Source organism: Watersipora subatra, chromosome 2, assembly GCF_963576615.1.
Source record: "Watersipora subatra chromosome 2, tzWatSuba1.1, whole genome shotgun sequence".
NCBI classification, from domain to species: domain Eukaryota; kingdom Metazoa; phylum Bryozoa; class Gymnolaemata; order Cheilostomatida; family Watersiporidae; genus Watersipora; species Watersipora subatra.
Genome location: NC_088709.1, coordinates 37450868 through 37475358, shown reverse-complemented (window position 1 = coordinate 37475358; position 24491 = coordinate 37450868). Strand labels below are relative to the sequence as shown.

Genomic DNA, 24491 nt, shown 5'->3' with positions numbered 1-24491 from the left:
TATTACTTCATGGTCCAGCTGCCACGGTCTGATGCAAGAATTAGTAGAATCAGTACAAGAGCAGGAACAACCTGCTTGTGAATTTATATGAGAATGACATCCACAAATATTATAATTTGTAAAGTGATTTTTGAATCTTTGATGGTAGGCGCAAACATCGACACAATCATTTTTATAAAACTAGTTAATAAATTTAGCAGGCAATAACCTCCAAGAGTCAGCAGGTTCAGCAGGTTATAGCCTCCAAGTGTCAGCAGGCTATAGTCTCCAAGCGTCAGCAAGCTATAGTCTCCAAGTGTCAGCAGGCTATAGTCTCCAAGTGTCAGCAGGCTATAACCTCCAAGTGTCAGCGAACTATAGACTCCAAATGTCAGCAGACTAGAGTCTCCAAGTGTCAGCAAGCTATAACCTCCAAGTGTCAGCAAGCTATAGTCTCGAAGTGTCAGCAAGCTATAGTCTCCAAGTGTCAGCCGGCTATGACCTCCAAGTGTCAGCGGACTATAGCCTCCAAGTGTCAGCAGGCTAGATTCTCCAAGTGTCAGCCGGCTATAGTCTCCAAGTGTCAGCAGGCTAAGGCCTCCAAACGCCAGCAAGCTACAGTCTCCAAGTGTCAGCAAGCTATAAGCTCCAAGTGTCAGCAAGCTTAGTCTCCAAGTGTCAGCAAGCTATAGTCTCCAAGTGTCAGCAGGCTATGACCTCCAAGTGTCAGCGAACTATAGCCTCCAAGTGTCAGCAGGCTAGAGTCTCCAAGTGTCAGCAGGCTATAGTCTCCAAGTGTCAGCAGGCTATAGTCTCCAAGTGTCAGCCGGCCATAGTTTCCAGTGCAATATTGTATGAGCATTCTGATGTGCAATATTGTAAGAGCATTCTGATGTGCAATATTGTATGAGCCTTCTGATGTGTAATATTGTATGAGCATTCTGATGCGCAATATTGTATGAGCATTCTGATGTGTAATATTGTATGAGCATTCTGATGTGTAATATTGTAGGAGCATTCTGATGTGCAATATTGTATGAGAATTCTGATGTGCAATATTGTATGAGCATTCTGATGTGTAATATTGTATGAGCATTCTGATGTGCAATATTGTATGAGCATTCTGATTTGTAATGTTGTATGAGCATTCTGATGTGCAATATTGTATGAGCATTCTGATGTGTAATATTGTATGAGCATTCTGATGTGCAATAATGTATGAGCATTTTGATGTGCAATATTGTAAGAGCATTCTGATGTGCAATATTGTATGAGCATTCTGATGTGCAATATTGTATGAACATTCTGATGTGCAATATTGTATGAGCATTCTGATGTGTAATATTGTATGAGCATTCTGATGTGCAATATTGTATGAGCATTCTGATTTGTAATGTTGTATGAGCATTCTGATGTGCAATATTGTATGAGCATTCTGATGTGTAATATTGTATGAGCATTCTGATGTGCAATAATGTATGAGCATTTTGATGTGCAATATTGTAAGAGCATTCTGATGTGCAATATTGTATGAGCATTCTGATGTGCAATATTGTATGAACATTCTGATGTGCAATATTGTATGAGCATTCTGATGTGCAATATTGTATGAGCATTCTGATGTGCAATATTGTATGAGCATTCTGATGTGTAATATTGTATGAGCATTCTGATGTGCAATATTGTATGAGCATTCTGATTTGTAATGTTGTATGAGCATTCTGATGTGCAATATTGTATGAGCATTCTGATGTGTAATATTGTATGAGCATTCTGATGTGCAATAATGTATGAGCATTTTGATGTGCAATATTGTAAGAGCATTCTGATGTGCAATATTGTATGAGCATTCTGATGTGCAATATTGTATGAACATTCTGATGTGCAATATTGTATGAGCATTCTGATGTGCAATATTGTATGAGCATTCTGATGTGCAATGTTGTATGAGCATTCTGATGTGTAATATTGTATGAGCATGCTGATGTGCAATATTGTAAGAGCATTCTGATGTGTAATATTGTATGAGCAATCTGATGTGTAATATTGTATGAGCACTCTGAAGTGCAATATTGTATGAGCATTCTGATGTGTAATATTGTATGAGCATTCTGATGTGCAATATTGTATGAGCAATCTGATGTGTAATATTGTATGAGCATTCTGATGTGTAATATTGTATGAGCAATCTGATGTGTAATATTGTATGAGCATTCTGATGTGTAATATTGTATGAGCTTTCTGATGTGTAATATTGTAGGAGCAATCTGATGTGCAATATTGTATGAGCATTCTGATGTGCAATATTGTATGAACATTCTGATGTGTAATATTGTATGAGCATTCTGATGTGCAATATTGTATGAGCATTCTGATTTGTAATGTTGTATGAGCATTCTGATGTGCAATATTGTATGAGCATTCTGATGTGCAATATTGTATGAGCATTCTGATGTGCAATAATGTATGAGCATTTTGATGTGCAATATTGTAAGAGCATTCTGATGTGCAATATTGTATGAGCATTCTGATGTGCAATGTTGTATCAGCATTCTGATGTGTAATATTGTATGAGCATTCTGATGTGCAATATTGTAAGAGCATTCTGATGTGTAATATTGTATGAGCATTCTGATGTGCAATAATGTATGAGCATTTTGATGTGCAATATTGTAAGAGCATTCTGATGTGTAATATTGTATGAGCATTCTGATGTGCAATATTGTAAGAGCATTCTGATGTGTAATATTGTATGAGCATTCTGATGTGCAATAATGTATGAGCATTTTGATGTGCAATATTGTAAGAGCATTCTGATGTGTAATATTGTATGAGGTTTCTGATGTGTAATATAGTAAGAGCATTCTGATGTGCAATATTGTATGAGCATTCTGATGTGCAATATCGTATGAGCCTTCTGATGTGTAATATTGTAAGAGCATTCTGATGTGCAATATTGTATGAGCATTCTGATGTGCAATATTGTAAGAGCATTCTGATGTGCAATATTGTATGAGCATTCTGATGTGCAATATCGTATGAGCCTTCTGATGTGTAATATTGTATGAGAATTCTGACGTGCAATATTGTATGAGCATTCTGATGTGCAATATTGAATGAGCATTCTGATGTGCACACACACATTGAAAAAAATTGATTGAAATTGAAAAAATTTCATGTTTTTTTTTTTAAAACCTGATAACAGGATAACAAGATGTTTGATAACAGGATATTTGATAACAGGTTGTTTTTGTCAGGTCTGAAAATAGTCAATATGATTTAAGTTATTTTCAGAGACATTAATTGGATTAAAATACAAGTAGACTGAGCTCCACCGCGGAGGAACTGAAACACTGGTCTAAAGGTTCAACTGTACTACAGTTCTTAAGCCGGGTTCCCATATACGTCGCAAAGCACTGGCGACACACCGCAGGCTATTAGCGATGAAATGGGAACGTATGCGCCGAGGACCGCCGAGGATCGCCGGTAGTTGCCGGCGGCATTGCAATAGTTTAGCGCTGTTCAAATTTCGCAAACGGCCGCAAGCAAAACCTTCCCGAAATGCACTGTACGGGTAAACGTCACCATTATAAGAACGGCATGGCGAGCGAACATTTTATTTGATTACGCAATTATGTTTACGATATTATCAACGATTTGGCTTTTATGTGAACATTAAACTGCGCCGAGCACCGCAAGTGTTTTGCTGCGCGATATTACCGCTGGTGCTTTGCGACGTATATGAGAACCAGGCTTTAGAGTCAGGTCCATCAGAAAACTGTGTCAATCAATCTGCTATCGCTGCTGTGTACAAAATCATACATCAAAAATAATTGGTTTTTCTACAAATCAGACATATAGCCCCATAAGATGTCGCTACAACAGCTCAGCTATAAATCAGACACAGCCCCATAAGATGTCGCTACAACAGCTCAGCTATAAATCCCTGACTACGTTTGGACTGCGCAGCCATGACAATATCCTCATATGTGCTAATTATTCACAATGGTCGATACACAATCAAAGTACATCTCCTAACAGTAACTTAGCTGGGTAGGAGCAGTAACTACCTTTGTTGAACTCTTCGCTGTTGAAAGAAGTGTGCTGGCTGTCAGATTTGTGAACAATAACAAAGCTACTCTTTGCTGCAATAGTCTTCGTCTTTGTAGTTGGCTTCTTTAAAACAGCGACGATGAAATCAGCACCACAAGAGACATCTAATACAAATCTGTCCTCGATGAACCGAAAAGGAGATAACTCAAGCACCTGCAACACGGGCAAGAGTATATTATTATCATTAAAAAAAAGAATTGTGAATCTATGTTAGGTATGAGTGCATGTGATAATGGCAAACTGCATGTAAATGATATTACCAACTACCATTTACAAATACTGTCAAACTTCAACTTCAATTGGTTAAACTGTCGCATATCTGCTTTATGTATTCAGATAAGATAGTGAGACAATACCCTCATCAGAAACTAATGAAAAGCTCACCTGGGGCTTGTTGCATGTAGTATACTGAAGGACGCTGCCGCTGCCCCAGGCTAAAAGCCTCCCATCAGCGAGAAGTGCAACTGAACTTGTTAAACAACAATCAACCTATGAAAAATGTTAAAAGGGAAATAACATAAAATCAGTCGAATGTTATATACTATATAAACAAAAATGGCTGATTGGAGAACCGAAATGCTCCATGAGCTCATCGAATTATTACAAAAAACAGGAAAGCTAAAAGAATCACATTGTGATTTGATTGGTTTATAACAAACAGAAACATGACATTAGTCATGTTACTATTGTCATGTTATAAAGCATATAACATACATAGTTATGTTTACAGTTGTCATGTTATAAAGCATATAATAAGCAATTATTATATACATATATATAGGCTACTAGCTGTACTACCCGGTGTTGCCCGGGTAATAAAAAAGTCTTTGGACAGAAAAGTTATGTGTATTTAACCTATATACCAAAATTTCCCATTCTAAATTTCAAACATCATATCATGAGGAAAATGCATGTCATTTGTGCAGGTCAAATAAATTACAAAAAATAAAACAACTATAAAAGGGTTCAGATGTATTTAATTCAATGTATCTATACTTGGTGCATTGCTAAAACTATGTGAAGCTACGATTGCTACAAAGCTAGAACGATCCTCTACAATGCTACTGACTCTTACCAAAGTTTTACTTTCATCACAATCAGAGTCAGTGCTGTAAGTTAATTAAGTTAATGTAAATTAATTATCTGCGGACAACAAAAATCAGAATCTGAATTGGCTATAATGTCATCAACATGAGTAATTATCTGTTCTCGAATTAGGAAGGTACATACAAAACTTACACAAAAAATGACAGCTTTTAAAATGAAACTTCCGAAAGCAAATTTAAAACTGCTTCGTTATTTTAGGCTGATTTTATAGAGAATTGTTGGGACAACACTGCCGATACTATAAAAGTCCTAAAGATTGTTGGTTATGTTGTCAACGAATAATAAAATTAAGGTACTACGCAACAGAGGGGAAAGTCTCAAAAATGAGTCAAAGACAGTCGACCATAAAAACGCATGAATAAAGGTTAAAAAAAGTTACTATTCCACCACAAGATATCCATCAAAACTTTGAATACGACAATACTATTATCTCATAATGCTGGTACAAATGTAAAAATGAGATATCGTACTTTGTCTGACCGGAAGCCGAAAGGCGAGAGAGTGTCGAGGCACTACTCACAAATATAATTGGCCTTGACTCTAGCAACAGTAATTGAACATTACGAAAAATATTTCTCAACAACGACGTCGCAACGCGTGGCCTCTTCGGTAAAATAATCAGCGTGCGGCTATATCTATAGCTGAAGGGACACACAATGACAATTAAGAAATGTTCACACTAGTTTGTATAATACCAAAGACAATAAAGGAATGTTCACACTAGCGCGTATAATACCAAATACAATCAAGAAATGTTCACACTAGTGTGTATAATGCAAAAGACAATCAAGGAATGTTCACACTAGTTTGTATAATACCAAAGACAATCAAGGAATGTTCACACTAGTGTGTATAATACCAAAAACAATAAAGGAATGTTCACACTAGCGCGTATAATACTAAAGACAATCAAGAAATGTTCACACTAGTGTGTATAATGCAAAAGACAATCAAGGAATGTTCACACTAGTTTGTATAATACCAAAGACAATCAAGGAATGTTCACACTAGTGTGCATAATACCAAAAACAATAAAGGAATGTTCACACTAGCGTGTATAATACCAAAGACAATCAAGAAATGTTCACACTAGTGTGTATAATGCAAAAGACAATCAAGGAATGTTCACACTAGTGTGTATAATACCAAAGACAATCAAGGAATGTTCACACTAGTGTGTATATTGCCAAAGACAATCAAGGAATGTTCACACTAGTGTGTATAATACCAAAGACAATCAAGGAATGTTCACACTGGTGTGTATAATACCAAAGACAATCAAGGAATGTTCACACTAGTGTGTATATTGCCAAAGACAATCAAGGAATGTTCACACTAGTGTGTATAATACCAAAGACAATCAAGGAATGTTCACACCGGTGTGTATAATGCCAAAGACAATCAAGGAATGTTACCGCTAGCGTGTATAATACCAAAGACAATCAAGGAATGTTCACACTGGCGTGTATAATACCAAAGACAATCAAGGAATGTTCACACTAGTGTGTATAATGCCAAAGACAATCAAGGAAAGTTCACACTAGCGTGTATAATGCCAAAGACATTCAAGGAATGTTCACACTAGCGTGTATAATGCCAAAAACAATCAAGGAATGTTCACACTAGTGGGTATAAAGTGGGTGCCAAAAACCTAGAATAAAGGACCTTTAGATGGGCGAAATTCACAAATTGAATGAGCTATTAGCCACTTGACATCTAGAGCCGAAAATGAAATAGTCTTATTAACTGGATGTAGCTGCTAGATATTAGCCAACCAAAGTTAGTATTAGGCTTTTGGTTGTGACAGCTGGACTAAAGTCATTTCAAACTGTCCAATTGATGTTGTAAAACTAGTGCTCTGATAATCTTAGAAACTATACTACTTGATGAGCAACTTATCACTCATCACTTCTCCATCAACCGATAACATGTAGGAGAGCATGTCTCCATCAGTCTTGCTCTGCGCATTCAACAATGTAATGAATTCAATACACAAACTTTAATTGAAGCATGTTTAAAGTATAAACAATTATTAGAAACAAACAAAGAATTAGTGACAAAAGCATGATGTAGAACTCAGTATACTCTGTCAGAGACACACTGTAAAACTCAGTATGCTCTGTCAGAGACACACTGTAGAACTCAGCATACTCTGTCAGAGACACACTGTAGAACTCAGCATACTCTGTCAGATACACACTGTAAAACTCAGTATACTCTCCCAGAGACACACTGTAGAACTCAGTATACTCTATCAGAGACACACTGTAAAACTCAGTATACTTTGTCAGAGACACACTGTAAAACTCAGTATACTTTGTCAGAGACACACTGAAAAAACTCAGTATACTCTGTCAGAGACACACTGTAAAACTCAGTATACTCTGTCAGAGACACACTGTAGAACTCAGTATACTCTGTCAGAAACACACTGTAGAACTCAGTATAATCTATCAGAGACACACTGTAGAGCTCAATATATTCTGTCAGAGACACACTGTAGAGCTCAGTATACTTTGTGAGAGACACACAATAAAACTAAGTATACTCTGTCAGAGACACACTGAAAAAACTCAGTATACTCCGCCAGAGACACACTGAAGATCTCAGTAAACTCTATCAGAGACACACTGTAAAACTCAGTATACTCTGTCAGAGACACACTGTAAAACTCAGTATTCTCTGTCAGAGACACACTGTAGAACTCAGTATACTCTGTCAGAGAGACACTGTAAAACTCAGTCTACTCTGTCAGAGACACACTGTAGAACTCGGTATACTCTATCAGAGACACTGTATAACTCAGTATACTCTCCCAGAGACACACTGTAGAACTCAGTATACTCTATCAGAGACACACTGTAAAACTCAGTATACTTTGTCAGAGACACACTGTAAAACTCAGTATACTTTGTCAGAGACACACTGAAAAAACTCAGTATATTCTGTCAGAGACACACTGTAAAACTCAGTATACTCTGTCAGAGACACACTGTAGAACTCAGTATACTCTGTCAGAAACACACTGTAGAACTCAGTATACTCTGTCAGAGACACACTGTAAAACTCAGTATACTCTGTCAGAGACACACTGTAGAACTCAGTATACTCTATCAGAGACACACTGTAGAGCTCAATATATTCTGTCAGAGACACACTGTAGAGCTCAGTATACTCTGTGAGAGACACACCATAAAACTAAGTATACTCTGTCAGAGACACACTGAAAAAACTCAGTATACTCCGCCAGAGACACACTGAAGATCTCAGTAAACTCTATCAGAGACACACTGTAAAACTCAGTATACTCTGTCAGAGACACACTGTAGAACTCAGTATACTATGTCAGAGACACACTGAAAAAACTCAGTATACTCTGTCAGAGACACACTGTAGAACTCAGTATACTCTGTCAGAGACACACTGTAGAGCTCAGTATACTCTGTCAAAGACACTCTGTTAAACTCAGTATACTCTGTCAGAGACACACTGAAAAAACTCAGTATACTCTGTCAGAGACACACTGTAGAACTCAGTATACTCTGTCAGAGACACACTGTAGAACTCAGTATACTCTGTCAGAGACACACTGTTAAACTCAGTATACTCTGTCAGAGACACACTGAAAAAACTCAGTATACTCTGTCAGAGACACACTGTAGAACTCAGTATACTATGTCAGAGACATACTGAAAAAACTCAGTATACTCTGTCAGAGACACACTGTAGAACTCAGTATACTCTGTCAGAGACACACTGTAGAGCTCAGTATACTCTGTCAAAGACACTCTGTTAAACTCAGTATACTCTGTCAGAGACACACTGAAAGAACTCATTATACTCTGCCAGAGACACACTGAAGAGCTCAGTAATAAAGGTAACGGCAGTATCAAACATCATTTTTACTGTTAAACTTGCAAAAAGTGTTTAAACTCTCATTAGTTAGAAAACATAGTCAAGAAATTAGCATAAAACAATAGAAACAATTAAATAATTCATTGCGAGTTCTCTCTTTGAAGTACTCACTCAACTATATATACCGTAATTGTTACAGTCAAACTAGACTTGAAGCGTTAAGAATCTTAACCAATTTGAGAGTCTATTTTATGTGTAGCAAACATGTGTATTAAATTTTGAATAAAAAATTAATAATACATCGCAAACCTGCTAATATAACTAAAAGCTTGATCATTCCTTCTTGAAATACCAGAGCGCAACTCAGACATGAATGGCAAACTCGGGCATAAGACGTTAGTAATTTGATTCAAATTGAGAGTGTTTACACCCACATGGTGCAATGAACTGCAAATATTGTAGCTGCTACCTGGCGTTTTTTCTGTGTAAGAAAGCATTCTAAAGCCTACCAGCCTGGAACCTGCAGGGTTTACAGTGTGAATAGATTCATTACTAATTGTGTGGACAACTCCACTTGTAGGATCTAAATAATTTCATGAATTGCTCAAAATGTGGTGCTTAAGATGACTCTGAGAGGCCACTAAGGGACTTGCCTATTGCCCAGTAATTTCAGACAATTAAGTAAAAGTACTAGGTAATGCCCTTACATAAGCTGCTTACCAGCATGACTGCCCAGGAAATGAACTAAGCATGCACGCTTGTTTGGTAACTCACAGATAATATTTCTCTGTGAATATCCCTCAAATGCATCAACACCTTCCTATGCAAATACTTCATCATTACACTAACCTTTTTTACAGGAGAGTCGAAGGAGGCGATGCGAAGAGGGGTCGTATATCGACAGGTCTCTAAGCTGCCACATTGGCAGTGGGAGGAATCACCCCAACAGTAGACATTACCGCTAATTGAGCCACAAACCGTATGGTAAGAACCAACTGCAACTGAAGTGATCTCCTCCGCTGTAACGACATGAAGGGAAATTATTGTCATAGTCAAACCAAACAAAGGAGAAATAAGAATGAACACCGCCACAACTATTCACTAATTTTAGTCTTTGTGCATCTGCCAATGTTCCATGTTAACAAATGATACATCTCAGCAATTCATCTATACAGATTTACTAGGCTTTGTATCAATATAAATAAATCTTATTGTCTGTCTGTCATGTGTCTGTCCAGTTATAGCAATAAAGTTTTTGCGACAAACGATCATTTATTTCTGTCTGGATTTGAGCTCGCGACATTCAAATTGCAAACATGTATATTTACTAGAAGTGCCACTGTCATACAGCCCACGACCAAAGTGATATTCCACTGTCATACAGCCCACGACCAAAGTGATATTGGAAAAAGGAAAGGGTACTGATGGTTGAGAGATGCAATATTAGCAGTCAAATGGCACTGCAGTGCAATAAGATAACTGCAATGGTAGCTGTAATGTACTGGGTGTTATTATATACAACAAACAGCAATAATGAAAGGAAAAGATCATATGTTTATATCTCCCCCCTGCAATAGGAGAACTGCAATATTGGCCAAAATTAGAAGTAAAATGCACTGATATTATTAGAATAACCAATATTATTAATATAGTAATAATATAAAACCAATACACAATTTTGTTAACATTTAAAAACGTCATAGTTTTTATAATCTTATAAGTATAATCTCATAATCTTAAAATCTCATAAGAATCGTTAAAAAAAATATCATTGTCATTTCCTTTACTTACACTGCGTTGTACATCAGTTAGAATACCGAAGCACTCAAGAGTCTTAAATGTCAGTTACTTTAAAATCGGCAAAAATGAAATGATTTCAGTACTCCTACATTAATTACAGAAACCTTCGACAATGCTATAGACTGGTGAAAGGCGCATGTGATTTTTTCGCAAAATGCGCACGACTTTATCATTCTATTCACTGTCGCTCGGCGTTTTAATTTCCAGTCTTGACTTTTGTTAAACTAAGCTTTTCAAGCGTTTCGTTGTGATTTTCGTCCAAATTAATCTGTCTACTTGTGTATAATCTGATCAGATGGGTAAGTTTTAAGATAATGCCGACGGTTTACAAAAGCTTGGTAACATATTTAAATAGGCTTAAATGTGTTTTGTATCATTATTATACTTTACAACTCTACAAAACGATGGTGGAATTTTTTGAAGAAATTTTTTGACAAGTATTCGTCTCATTGCTGATGATTAATTTTCGTAAGTTGTGTGCACCTGCATTTATCATAACAACTCTCATACTTCGCTTCCGCTCGTTTGTTCGTGGGACAAGGTTATATTTTAACTATTTTATTAATTAAGTTATTTATATTATTAGCTGTATATAGTTACGGCCAGTTACGTATATTATATATAGAATATGTTCCTCATTTCATTATAATTATAATCATGAAAGTCTCTATTCCTCACTCTATTATATTATAAATATAATAATGAGGGCCTAAGTTCCTCACTTAATTATTATTATATATATATATATATATATATATATATATATATATATATATATATATATAATCATGAGGGCTTATGTTCCTCACTCTATTATATGATAAATCTAATCAGTAGGGCCTATGTTCCTCACTTCATAATGAGCATATTATATACTCCCTTGTATGGCGCCTTACAGTGCTTCGCGTTGCGCGTTCATAACTCGAGTTCATAACTCGAGTTCATAACTCGAGAATGTGAACACGCAATGCGACTTTTCAAAAGTAAGGTGAAATATATTGGTAATACGGTAGCATAACCGTAGATCTGGTTATAGTAACATTGGTACATCAGTAGGCAGCCGTTAGCTAATAGGAATTAAACTATGTATGTACTGTAAAACTAGAACTAAATGGCAAATTATAGTGTGTCGAGTTTGCAAATCGAGTTGTACAACTCGATTTACACAACTCGAGTTCATCAAAACCCAAGCCGAGTTCTTTCAACAACAACTCGAGTTCAACAACTCGGCTTGAGAACCTCTCATCATCTCATTTTCTCTAGCTACGGTATATTTTTATATAGAATTTTTTTGGTGCATCATCAAACGTCGTTGACATAATTTCTATGTTTGTTTATTTCTGTCTGGATTTGAGCTCGCGACATTCAAATTGCAAACATGTATATTTACTAGAAGTGCCACTGTCATACAGCCCACGACCAAAGTGATATTCCACTGTCATACAGCCCACGACCAAAGTGATATTCCACTGTCATACAGCCCACGACCAAAGTGATATTCCACTGTCATACAGCCCACGACCAAAGTGATATTCCACTGTCATACAGCCCACGACCAAAGTGATATTCCACTGTCATACAGCCCACGACCAAAGTGATATTCCACTGTCATACAGCCCACGACCAAAGTTATATTCCACTGTCATACAGCCCACGACCAAAGTGATATTCCACTGTCATACAGCCCACGACCAAAGTGATATTGGAAAAAAAGAAAGAGTACTGATGGTTGAGAAATGCAATACTAGCAGTCAAATGGCACTGCAGTGCAATAGGATAATGCAATGGTAGCTGTAATGTACTGGGTGTTATTATATACAACCAACAGTAATAATGAAAAGGAAGATTATATGTTTAAATCTCTCCCAACCTCTGCAATAGGAGAAATGCAATATTAGAAGTAAAATGCACTGATATTAGTAGAACAACCAATACTATTAATATAGTAATAATAGAAAACCAATGCACAATTTTGTTTACATTTAAAAACATCCTAGCTAACAATATCAACAAGTTGTGATATTTATATAGGTTTTTAGAAAATCGATTTAACAAAACTTTTCAGGAAAAAATAATAATAGTAACAAATTGCCGAACATCGGTCACTATACACTTAGATATTGTAAATTCGAATGCTTATTCTTAAAATTAAATCTTACAAAATCGAACAATTATTCTTACAATTAAATATTTTAATAAGCTCATAAGAATCATTAAAAAAATAGGATCGTCACTTCCTTTACTTTCACTGCTTTGGACACCAGTTGGAATACCAAAGTACTCACATGTGTCCAAAAATTCAGTTACTTTGAAATCGGCAATAAAGGAACGATTACTCTTCAGTACTTTTACATTAATTACAGAAACCTTCAGCAATTGGACAATGCTATAGACTGGTGAAATGTGCACGTCTTTTGCTCGTGTTTGATGGTGGGATAAGAGCCACAGGGTGGGTAGCCACAAGGCTAAGTTGTTCTCAACACACTCATCGCTGTTACCATAAAATGTATATCCCTTATGTGATTGCACACAGTAAATGTGCACTTTTTATTATCAATTAATATAGTGTGCCCTTCGGGTTACGATGCCCCCGTTACATCTCTGGTGTTATGTATTATTAAACTTGACTTGTTATAGTAAATAATCAGTGTAATAATACATAACACCAGAGACATACCCTACAGGATGAATTTATTCGCGGAGTTATATTTCGCGAAAATTGCCATTTCATGCATATTCGCGGATTAATTTATTCGCGGCTGAAAACTGTCACTCTCTATGAAGAGTTAACTCTATTACATCTAGCAACAGAGTTAACCCTACACATGCGCACATTGTGTATTTCGCTTTCTATTTAGTTTACAACTAAATGGGGTCGATCGTGCTAAGCGATAAATTTTTTGCTGCGTTCAGAGGTTTTCACGAATATTCATAGATTTGGAGGGAGGCCTTTGATGAACCAACAATTTGTGGTAAGTAATGAGTTTTTCACATTTACTAAATCAGTTGAATTTTACTTTGGTTCTTCGGTAAAACGCAATATTTATTTTTTCCATTCTACCACTTCATTATTTGTTTTAGTGTGAAAGAAAGATTTTTCATCATACACGGAAGCACAATGATTGCAAGGGTGGTAGATGTCATTCTTAGAAGATCGCCAATCATTCAAGGAGGTCTTGAAATTAAAGTAGAAGTGACCGCAGCTGCTAATGAGGAGAATATATCTGTTTTCAAAAAAGGAACAAAAACGTCTTTACGAGCACAAATCTTTGGCCAACCGGCAGAGCTTTGCAATAGTAAGCCACGAGGACAGTTCTGACGATAACTTCCTTACCAGTCATGTAGTAGCGAGAGAATCGCCTTTAACATTTACCCAAGACAGTGACAGCGACAGAGCTGCTATTACCAAAACAACTAGTCAGAGAGCACCATTACACACTAGTATTCACTTATCAAGAATACCAGTTTAATTTTATTGCTAGACAACCGCCATATGGACTAAACTGTTTATATTTACTCCATTCATCAACTTTGCTATAACAAGTCGAGTTTATGTCTCTGGTGTTATGCATTATTAGACTTATTATTTACTATAACAAGTCGAGTTTATGTCTCTGGTGTCATGTATTATTAGACTTATTATTTACTATAACAAGTCGAGTTTATATCTCTGGTGTTATGTATTATTAGACTTATTATTTACTATAACAAGTCGAGTTTATGTCTCTGGTGTCATGTATTATTAGACTTATTATTTACTATAACAAGTCGAGTTTATATCTCTGGTGTTATGTATTATTAGACTTATTATTTACTGTAACAAGTCGAGTTTATATCTCTGGTGTTATGTATTATTAAACTTATTATTTACTATAACAAGTCGAGTTTATATTTCTGGTGTCATGTATTATTAGACTTATTATTTACTATAACAAGTCGAGTTTATATCTCTGGTGTTATGTATTATTAGACTTATTATTTACTATAACAAGTCGAGTTTATATCTCTGGTGTTATGTATTATTAAACTTATTATTTACTATAACAAGTCGAGTTTATGTCTCTGGTGTCATGTATTATTAGACTTATTATTTACTATAACAAGTCGAGTTTATATCTCTGGTGTTATGTATTATTAAACTTATTATTTACTATAACAAGTCGAGTTTATATCTCTGGTGTTATGTATTATTAGACTTATTATTTACTGTAACAAGTCGAGTTTATATCTCTGGTGTTATGTATTATTAGACTTATTATTTACTATAACAAGTCGAGTTTATATCTCTGGTGTTATGTATTATTAGACTTATTATTTACTATAACAAGTCGAGTTTATATCTCTGGTGTTATGTATTATTAGACTTATTATTTACTATAACAAGTCGAGTTTATGTCTCTGGTGTCATGTATTATTAGACTTATTATTTACTATAACAAGTCGAGTTTATATCTCTGGTGTTATGTATTATTAGACTTATTATTTACTATAACAAGTCGAGTTTATATCTCTGGTGTTATGTATTATTAGACTTATTATTTACTGTAACAAGTCGAGTTTATATCTCTGGTGTTATGTATTATTAGACTTATTATTTACTATAACAAGTCGAGTTTATATCTCTGGTGTCATGTATTATTAGACTTATTATTTACTATAACAAGTCGAGTTTATATCTCTGGTGTTATGTATTATTAGACTTATTATTTACTATAACAAGTCGAGTTTATATCTCTGGTGTCATGTATTATTAGACTTATTATTTACTGTAACAAGTCGAGTTTATATCTCTGGTGTCATGTATTATTAGACTTATTATTTACTATAACAAGTCGAGTTTATATCTCTGGTGTTATGTATTATTAGACTTATTATTTACTATAACAAGTCGAGTTTATATCTCTGGTGTCATGTATTATTAGACTTATTATTTACTGTAACAAGTCGAGTTTATATCTCTGGTGTCATGTATTATTAGACTTATTATTTACTATAACAAGTCGAGTTTATATCTCTGGTGTTATGTATTATTAGACTTATTATTTACTATAACAAGTCGAGTTTATATCTCTGGTGTCATGTATTATTAGACTTATTATTTACTATAACAAGTCGAGTTTATATCTCTGGTGTTATGTATTATTAGACTTATTATTTACTATAACAAGTCGAGTTTATATCTCTGGTGTTATGTATTATTAGACTTATTATTTACTGTAACAAGTCGAGTTTATATCTCTGGTGTTATGTATTATTAAACTTATTATTTACTATAACAAGTCGAGTTTATATTTCTGGTGTCATGTATTATTAGACTTATTATTTACTATAACAAGTCGAGTTTATATCTCTGGTGTTATGTATTATTAGACTTATTATTTACTATAACAAGTCGAGTTTATATCTCTGGTGTTATGTATTATTAAACTTATTATTTACTATAACAAGTCGAGTTTATGTCTCTGGTGTCATGTATTATTAGACTTATTATTTACTATAACAAGTCGAGTTTATATCTCTGGTGTTATGTATTATTAAACTTATTATTTACTATAACAAGTCGAGTTTATATCTCTGGTGTTATGTATTATTAGACTTATTATTTACTGTAACAAGTCGAGTTTATGTCTCTGGTGTTATGTATTATTAAACTTATTATTTACTGTAACAAGTCGAGTTTATATTTCTGGTGTCATGTATTATTAGACTTATTATTTACTGTAACAAGTCGAGTTTATATCTCTGGTGTTATGTATTATTAGACTTATTATTTACTATAACAAGTCGAGTTTATGTCTCTGGTGTCATGTATTATTAGACTTATTATTTACTATAACAAGTCGAGTTTATATCTCTGGTGTTATGTATTATTAGACTTATTATTTACTGTAACAAGTCGAGTTTATATCTCTGGTGTTATGTATTATTAAACTTATTATTTACTATAACAAGTCGAGTTTATATCTCTGGTGTTATGTATTATTAGACTTATTATTTACTGTAACAAGTCGAGTTTATATCTCTGGTGTCATGTATTATTAGACTTATTATTTACTATAACAAGTCGAGTTTATATCTCTGGTGTTATGTATTATTAGACTTATTATTTACTGTAACAAGTCGAGTTTATATCTCTGGTGTTATGTATTATTAAACTTATTATTTACTATAAAAAGTCGAGTTTATATTTCTGGTGTTATGTATTATTAGACTTATTATTTACTATAAAAAGTCGAGTTTATATTTCTGGTGTTATGTATTATTAGACTTATTATTTACTATAACAAGTCGAGTTTATATCTCTGGTGTTATGTATTATTAAACTTATTATTTACTATAACAAGTCGAGTTTATATCTCTGGTGTCATGTATTATTAGACTTATTATTTACTATAACAAGTCGAGTTTATATCTCTGGTGTTATGTATTATTAGACTTATTATTTACTATAACAAGTCGAGTTTATATCTCTGGTGTTATGTATTATTAGACTTATTATTTACTGTAACAAGTCGAGTTTATATCTCTGGTGTTATGTATTATTAGACTTATTATTTACTATAACAAGTCGAGTTTATATCTCTGGTGTTATGTATTATTAGACTTATTATTTACTATAACAAGTCGAGTTTATATCTCTGGTGTTATGTATTATTAGACTTATTATTTACTGTAACAAGTCGAGTTTATATCTCTGGTGTTATGTATTATTAGACTTATTATTTACTATAACAAGTCGAGTTTATATCTCTGGTGTCATGTATTATTAGACTTATTATTTACTATAACAAGTCGAGTTTATATCTCTGGTGTTATGTATTATTAGACTTATTATTTACTATAACAAGTCGAGTTTATATCTCTGGTGTCATGTATTATTAGACTTATTATTTACTGTAACAAGTCGAGTTTATATCTCTGGTGTCATGTATTATTAGACTTATTATTTACTATAACAAGTCGAGTTTATATCTCTGGTGTTATGTATTATTAGACTTATTATTTACTATAACAAGTCGAGTTTATATCTCTGGTGTCATGTATTATTAGACTTATTATTTACTATAACAAGTCGAGTTTATATCTCTGGTGTTATGTATTATTAGACTTATTATTTACTATAACAAGTCGAGTTTATATCTCTGGTGTTATGTATTATTAGACTTATTATTTACTATAACAAGTCGAGTTTATATCTCCGGTGTTATGTATTATTAAACTTATTATTTACTATAACAAGTCGAGTTTATATCTCTGGTGTTATGTATTATTAGACTTATTATTTACTGTAACAAGTCGAGTTTATATCTCTGGTGTTATGTATTATTAAACTTATTATTTACTATAACAAGTCGAGTTTATATTTCTGGTGTCATGTATTATTAGACTTATTATTTACTATAACAAGTCGAGTTTATATCTCTGGTGTTATGTATTATTAAACTTATTATTTACTATAACAAGTCGAGTTTATATCTCTGGTGTTATGTATTATTAGACTTATTATTTACTGTAACAAGTCGAGTTTATATCTCTGGTGTCATGTATTATTAGACTTATTATTTACTGTAACAAGTCGAGTTTATATCTCTGGTGTTATGTATTATTAGACTTATTATTTACTATAACAAGTCGAGTTTATGTCTCTGGTGTCATGTATTATTAGACTTATTATTTACTATAACAAGTCGAGTTTATATCTCTGGTGTTATGTATTATTAGACTTATTATTTACTGTAACAAGTCGAGTTTATATCTCTGGTGTTATGTATTATTAAACTTATTATTTACTATAACAAGTCGAGTTTATATCTCTGGTGTTATGTATTATTAGACTTATTATTTACTGTAACAAGTCGAGTTTATATCTCTGGTGTCATGTATTATTAGACTTATTATTTACTATAACAAGTCGAGTTTATATCTCTGGTGTTATGTATTATTAGACTTATTATTTACTGTAACAAGTCGAGTTTATATCTCTGGTGTTATGTATTATTAAACTTATTATTTACTATAACAAGTCGAGTTTATATTTCTGGTGTCATGTATTATTAGACTTATTATTTACTATAACAAGTCGAGTTTATGTCTCTGGTGTTATGTATTATTAAACTTATTATTTACTATAACAAGTCGAGTTTATATTTCTGGTGTCATGTATTATTAGACTTATTATTTACTATAACAAGTCGAGTTTATATCTCTGGTGTTATGTATTATTAAACTTATTATTTACTATAACAAGTCGAGTTTATATCTCTGGTGTTATGTATTATTAGACTTATTATTTACTATAACAAGTCGAGTTTATATCTCTGGTGTTATGTATTATTAAACTTATTATTTACTATAACAAGTCGAGTTTATATCTCTGGTGTTATGTATTATTAGACTTATTATTTACTATAACAAGTCGAGTTTATATCTCTGGTGTTATGTATTATTAAACTTATTATTTACTATAACAAGTCGAGTTTATATCTCTGGTGTCATGTATTATTAGACTTATTATTTACTATAACAAGTCGAGTTTATATCTCTGGTGTTATGTATTATTAGACTTATTATTTACTATAACAAGTCGAGTTTATATCTCTGGTGTTATGTATTATTAAACTTATTATTTACTATAACAAGTCGAGTTTATATCTCTGGTGTTATGTATTATTAGACTTATTATTTACTGTAACAAGTCGAGTTTATATCTCTGGTGTTATGTATTATTAAACTTATTATTTACTATAACAAGTCGAGTTTATATTTCTGGTGTCATGTATTATTAGACTTATTATTTACTATAACAAGTCGAGTTTATGTCTCTGGTGTTATGTATTATTAAACTTATTATTTACTATAACAAGTCGAGTTTATATTTCTGGTGTCATGTATTATTAGACTTATTATTTACTGTAACAAGTCGAGTTTATATCTCTGGTGTTATGTATTATTAGACTTATTATTTACTATAACAAGTCGAGTTTATATCTCTGGTGTCATGTATTATTAGACTTATTATTTACTATAACAAGTCGAGTTTATATCTCTGGTGTTATGTATTATTAAACTTATTATTTACTATAACAAGTCGAGTTTATATCTCTGGTGTTATGTATTATTAGACTTATTATTTACTATAACAAGTCGAGTTTATATCTCTGGTGTTATGTATTATTAAACTTATTATTTACTATAACAAGTCGAGTTTATATCTCTGGTGTCATGTATTATTAGACTTATTATTTACTGTAACAAGTCGAGTTTATATCTCTGGTGTTATGTATTATTAGACTTATTATTTACTGTAACAAGTCGAGTTTATGTCTCTGGTGTTATGTATTATTAAACTTATTATTTACTGTAACAAGTCGAGTTTATGTCTCTGGTGTTATGTATTATTAGACTTATTATTTACTGTAACAAGTCGAGTTTATATCTCTGGTGTTATGTATTATTAAACTTATTATTTACTATAACAAGTCGAGTTTATATCTCTGGTGTCATGTATTATTAGACTTATTATTTACTGTAACAAGTCGAGTTTATGTCTCTGGTGTCATGTATTATTAGACTTATTATTTACTATAACAAGTCGAGTTTATATCTCTGGTGTTATGTATTATTAAACTTATTATTTACTATAACAAGTCGAGTTTATATGTCTGGTGTCATGTATTATTAGACTTATTATTTACTGTAACAAGTCGAGTTTATATCTCTGGTGTTATGTATTATTAGACTTATTATTTACTGTAACAAGTCGAGTTTATGTCTCTGGTGTTATGTATTATTAAACTTATTATTTACTATAACAAGTCGAGTTTATATCTCTGGTGTTATGTATTATTAGACTTATTATTTACTGTAACAAGTCGAGTTTATGTCTCTGGTGTTATGTATTATTAAACTTATTATTTACTATAACAAGTCGAGTTTATATCTCTGGTGTCATGTATTATTAGACTTATTATTTACTGTAACAAGTCGAGTTTATATCTCTGGTGTTATGTATTATTAGACTTATTATTTACTGTAACAAGTCGAGTTTATGTCTCTGGTGTTATGTATTATTAAACTTATTATTTACTATAGCAAGTCGAGTTTATATCTCTGGTGTTATGTATTATTAGACTTATTATTTACTGTAACAAGTCGAGTTTATGTCTCTGGTGTTATGTATTATTAAACTTATTATTTACTATAACAAGTCGAGTTTATATCTCTGGTGTCATGTATTATTAGACTTATTATTTACTATAACAAGTCGAGTTTATATCTCTGGTGTTATGTATTATTAGACTTATTATTTACTGTAACAAGTCGAGTTTATATCTCTGGTGTTATGTATTATTTTAATTTATTATTTACTATAAAAAGTCGAGTTTATATTTCTGGTGTTATGTATTATTAGACTTATTATTTACTATAACAAGTCGAGTTTATATCTCTGGTGTTATGTATTATTAAACTTATTATTTACTATAACAAGTCGAGTTTATATCTCTGGTGTCATGTATTATTAGACTTATTATTTACTATAACAAGTCGAGTTTATATCTCTGGTGTTATGTATTATTAGACTTATTATTTACTATAACAAGTCGAGTTTATATCTCTGGTGTCATGTATTATTAGACTTATTATTTACTGTAACAAGTCGAGTTTATGTCTCTGGTGTCATGTATTACTAGACTTATTATTTACTATAACAAGTCGAGTTTATATCTCTGGTGTTATGTATTATTAAACTTATTATTTACTGTAACAAGTCGAGTTTATATCTCTGGTGTCATGTATTATTAGACTTATTATTTACTATAACAAGTCGAGTTTATATCTCTGGTGTTATGTATTATTAGACTTATTATTTACTATAACAAGTCGAGTTTATATCTCTGGTGTTATGTATTATTAGACTTATTATTTACTGTAACAAGTCGAGTTTATATCTCTGGTGTTATGTATTATTAGACTTATTATTTACTATAACAAGTCGAGTTTATATCTCTGGTGTTATGTATTATTAGACTTATTATTTACTATAACAAGTCGAGTTTATATCTCTGGTGTTATGTATTATTAGACTTATTATTTACTGTAACAAGTCGAGTTTATATCTCTGGTGTTATGTATTATTAGACTTATTATTTACTATAACAAGTCGAGTTTATATCTCTGGTGTCATGTATTATTAGACTTATTATTTACTATAACAAGTCGAGTTTATATCTCTGGTGTTATGTATTATTAGACTTATTATTTACTGTAACAAGTCGAGTTTATATCTCTGGTGTTATGTATTATTAGACTTATTATTTACTATAACAAGTCGAGTTTATATCTCTGGTGTCATGTATTATTAGACTTATTATTTACTGTAACAAGTCGAGTTTATATCTCTGGTGTTATGTATTATTAGACTTATTATTTACTATAACAAGTCGAGTTTATATCTCTGGTGTTATGTATTATTAGACTTATTATTTACTATAACAAGTCGAGTTTATATCTCTGGTGTTATGTATTATTAGACTTATTATTTACTATAACAAGTCGAGTTTATATCTCTGGTGTCATGTATTATTAGACTTATTATTTACTATAACAAGTCGAGTTTATATCTCTGGTGTCATGTATTATTAGACTTATTATTTACTATAACAAGTCGAGTTTATATCTCTGGTGTCATGTATTATTAGACTTATTATTTACTATAACAAGTCGAGTTTATATCTCTGGTGTTATGTATTATTAAACTTATTATTTACTATAACAAGTCGAGTTTATATCTCTGGTGTTATGCATTATTAGACTTATTATTTACTATAACAAGTCGAGTTTATGTCTCTGGTGTTATGTATTATTAAACTTATTATTTACTGTAACAAGTCGAGTTTATATCTCTGGTGTTATGTATTATTAGACTTATTATTTACTATAACAAGAGCCGTGTCCATCCGTTTGAAGCCACGCTAAGAGCATTAGGAAAAATATTGCATTGCAAAGGAATTTAACCATAATATTCAGCTTCCCAGCCAACCACGCTACCAACTGCGCCAATCAACCATAATGATGCACCGCGGATTAGTTGTGCGCATAGTTATTACACATCATGATCTCTCCTGGTGCACAGAACTACCAGTGGGCTAGTTTTGGTGTGAGATAAAATGTGACAGCTATGAGTGTACATGTGCTACCTATACAGGTGCATAAAGACTAACCGTCTAAACAGGCGACCCACATAGGTTCCTGGTATGACCCCTTATCAGTACCAACGCCTAACTGGCCATGTGTGTTTTGACCGCAGCAGAAGACCTTTCCATCATTCGTGAGGAAGACAGAGTGGTAGAAGCCAAGGGCCATCTGCTTTACTGGAGCATTGATCGGCCATTTGGTGAGGGCCAGGTCATTGCTCCCCTTCCAAACATATGTTTGGGTTTTCATAGGCATTCTCTGTGACAATACAAAAAGATTAATAATATATTCTCACCCATGTGTCATTCCGATTCGTTTATGAGTTGAATGCAGAATGAAGTAGAGTAATTGATATAATCGCAGCATTGCAAGGCATGGGTTCATGCGGATAATTCTGTATCCTTGTCCACTAAGGTTGCACTAGCGGACATACATCCCAAAACATGACTTGCAATATAAATATATTCCATGAAAGGGTCTCTCGTTGCAGTGCTCCTTAACACTTCCATATCAGACTATATATGTACAAGTCAAAATTATTTAAACATATTGCCATAAGTATAATTTTCTATACAGAGAAGTTAGTGTGAATAAACATACTACCCTACAGGATGAAAATATTCGTTGGTCATAAAAATTCGCGATTTCACGAAAAGTAAATCTCACGAATTATAAAATTCAGTGAATAATTAGTTCTATTTTTAATCACAAGAGAGAATAACTACTGCATCAAATTGAAAACTAGTCGCTAGCCAAGTTTTTAATGTAAATACTAAACATAATTGAGTTCCAAAACATTTTTAAAATCATTGCCAGAGCTTTGAGCTAACACCATTGGCAATGCATCACATTTATTTACAAAATTATTCGAGGTTGTCCAAGATATGCAGAATGGCGTCATCCCCAAAATAGCCGCGAGGCAGAAGTACTAAACCTAGCCGAGTTCCAAAACTTCTTTAAAATCATCGCCAGTCTTCGAGCTTCATTGCCATTCCGTCAAACTTTACAAAATTATTCAAGGTTTTTACAAGTTATTGGGCATGGTTTCAGCATAGCAAAAAAGCTCTTTCAATCTTTTTACATTAGAATCAACTCCATCAATCTCTAATACCGAAGTCAAGGACGATCATGATTCTGATCTGGACATCATGGTATGTATTTGATTTGCAGTGCAGATACGTTTTTCCATAAATAACTGCATTAGTTAATGCTTTTGTTTAAAAACTGATCGCTTTCATCAAATACTTCAGCTATTGTTTTTGTACTTTCTCAACACTCGTTAATATTTTTTCTTTTTTGTGTTTACTGCAGATTGAGAATGAAACAACCTACTCCGATTACGAAAACTAGAGACAAGTAGTAATATTCATCAAGGCAGGAATACTGGCAGAGAGGCAACCAGTCAGCCTAGACCCCTTCATCGACAACAACTCCTTGATATC

General features: G+C 32.9%; 1 protein-coding gene across 1 annotated transcript in view; it reads right to left on the bottom strand.

Moving 5' to 3' along the window:
• LOC137388947 (alsin-like) overlaps window positions 1-24491 on the bottom strand; it is a 116080-nt gene that overhangs the window by 81432 nt on the left and 10157 nt on the right. The window contains exons 2-5 of the mRNA XM_068075454.1: window positions 23076-23307; window positions 9904-10073; window positions 4477-4581; window positions 4050-4245 (exon numbers count right to left, since the gene is read on the bottom strand). Of these exons, the coding sequence (XP_067931555.1) occupies window positions 4050-4245; window positions 4477-4581; window positions 9904-10073; window positions 23076-23304 (700 nt within the window). The 5' untranslated portion in view covers window positions 23305-23307. The remainder of the gene's footprint in view (window positions 1-4049; window positions 4246-4476; window positions 4582-9903; window positions 10074-23075; window positions 23308-24491) is intronic.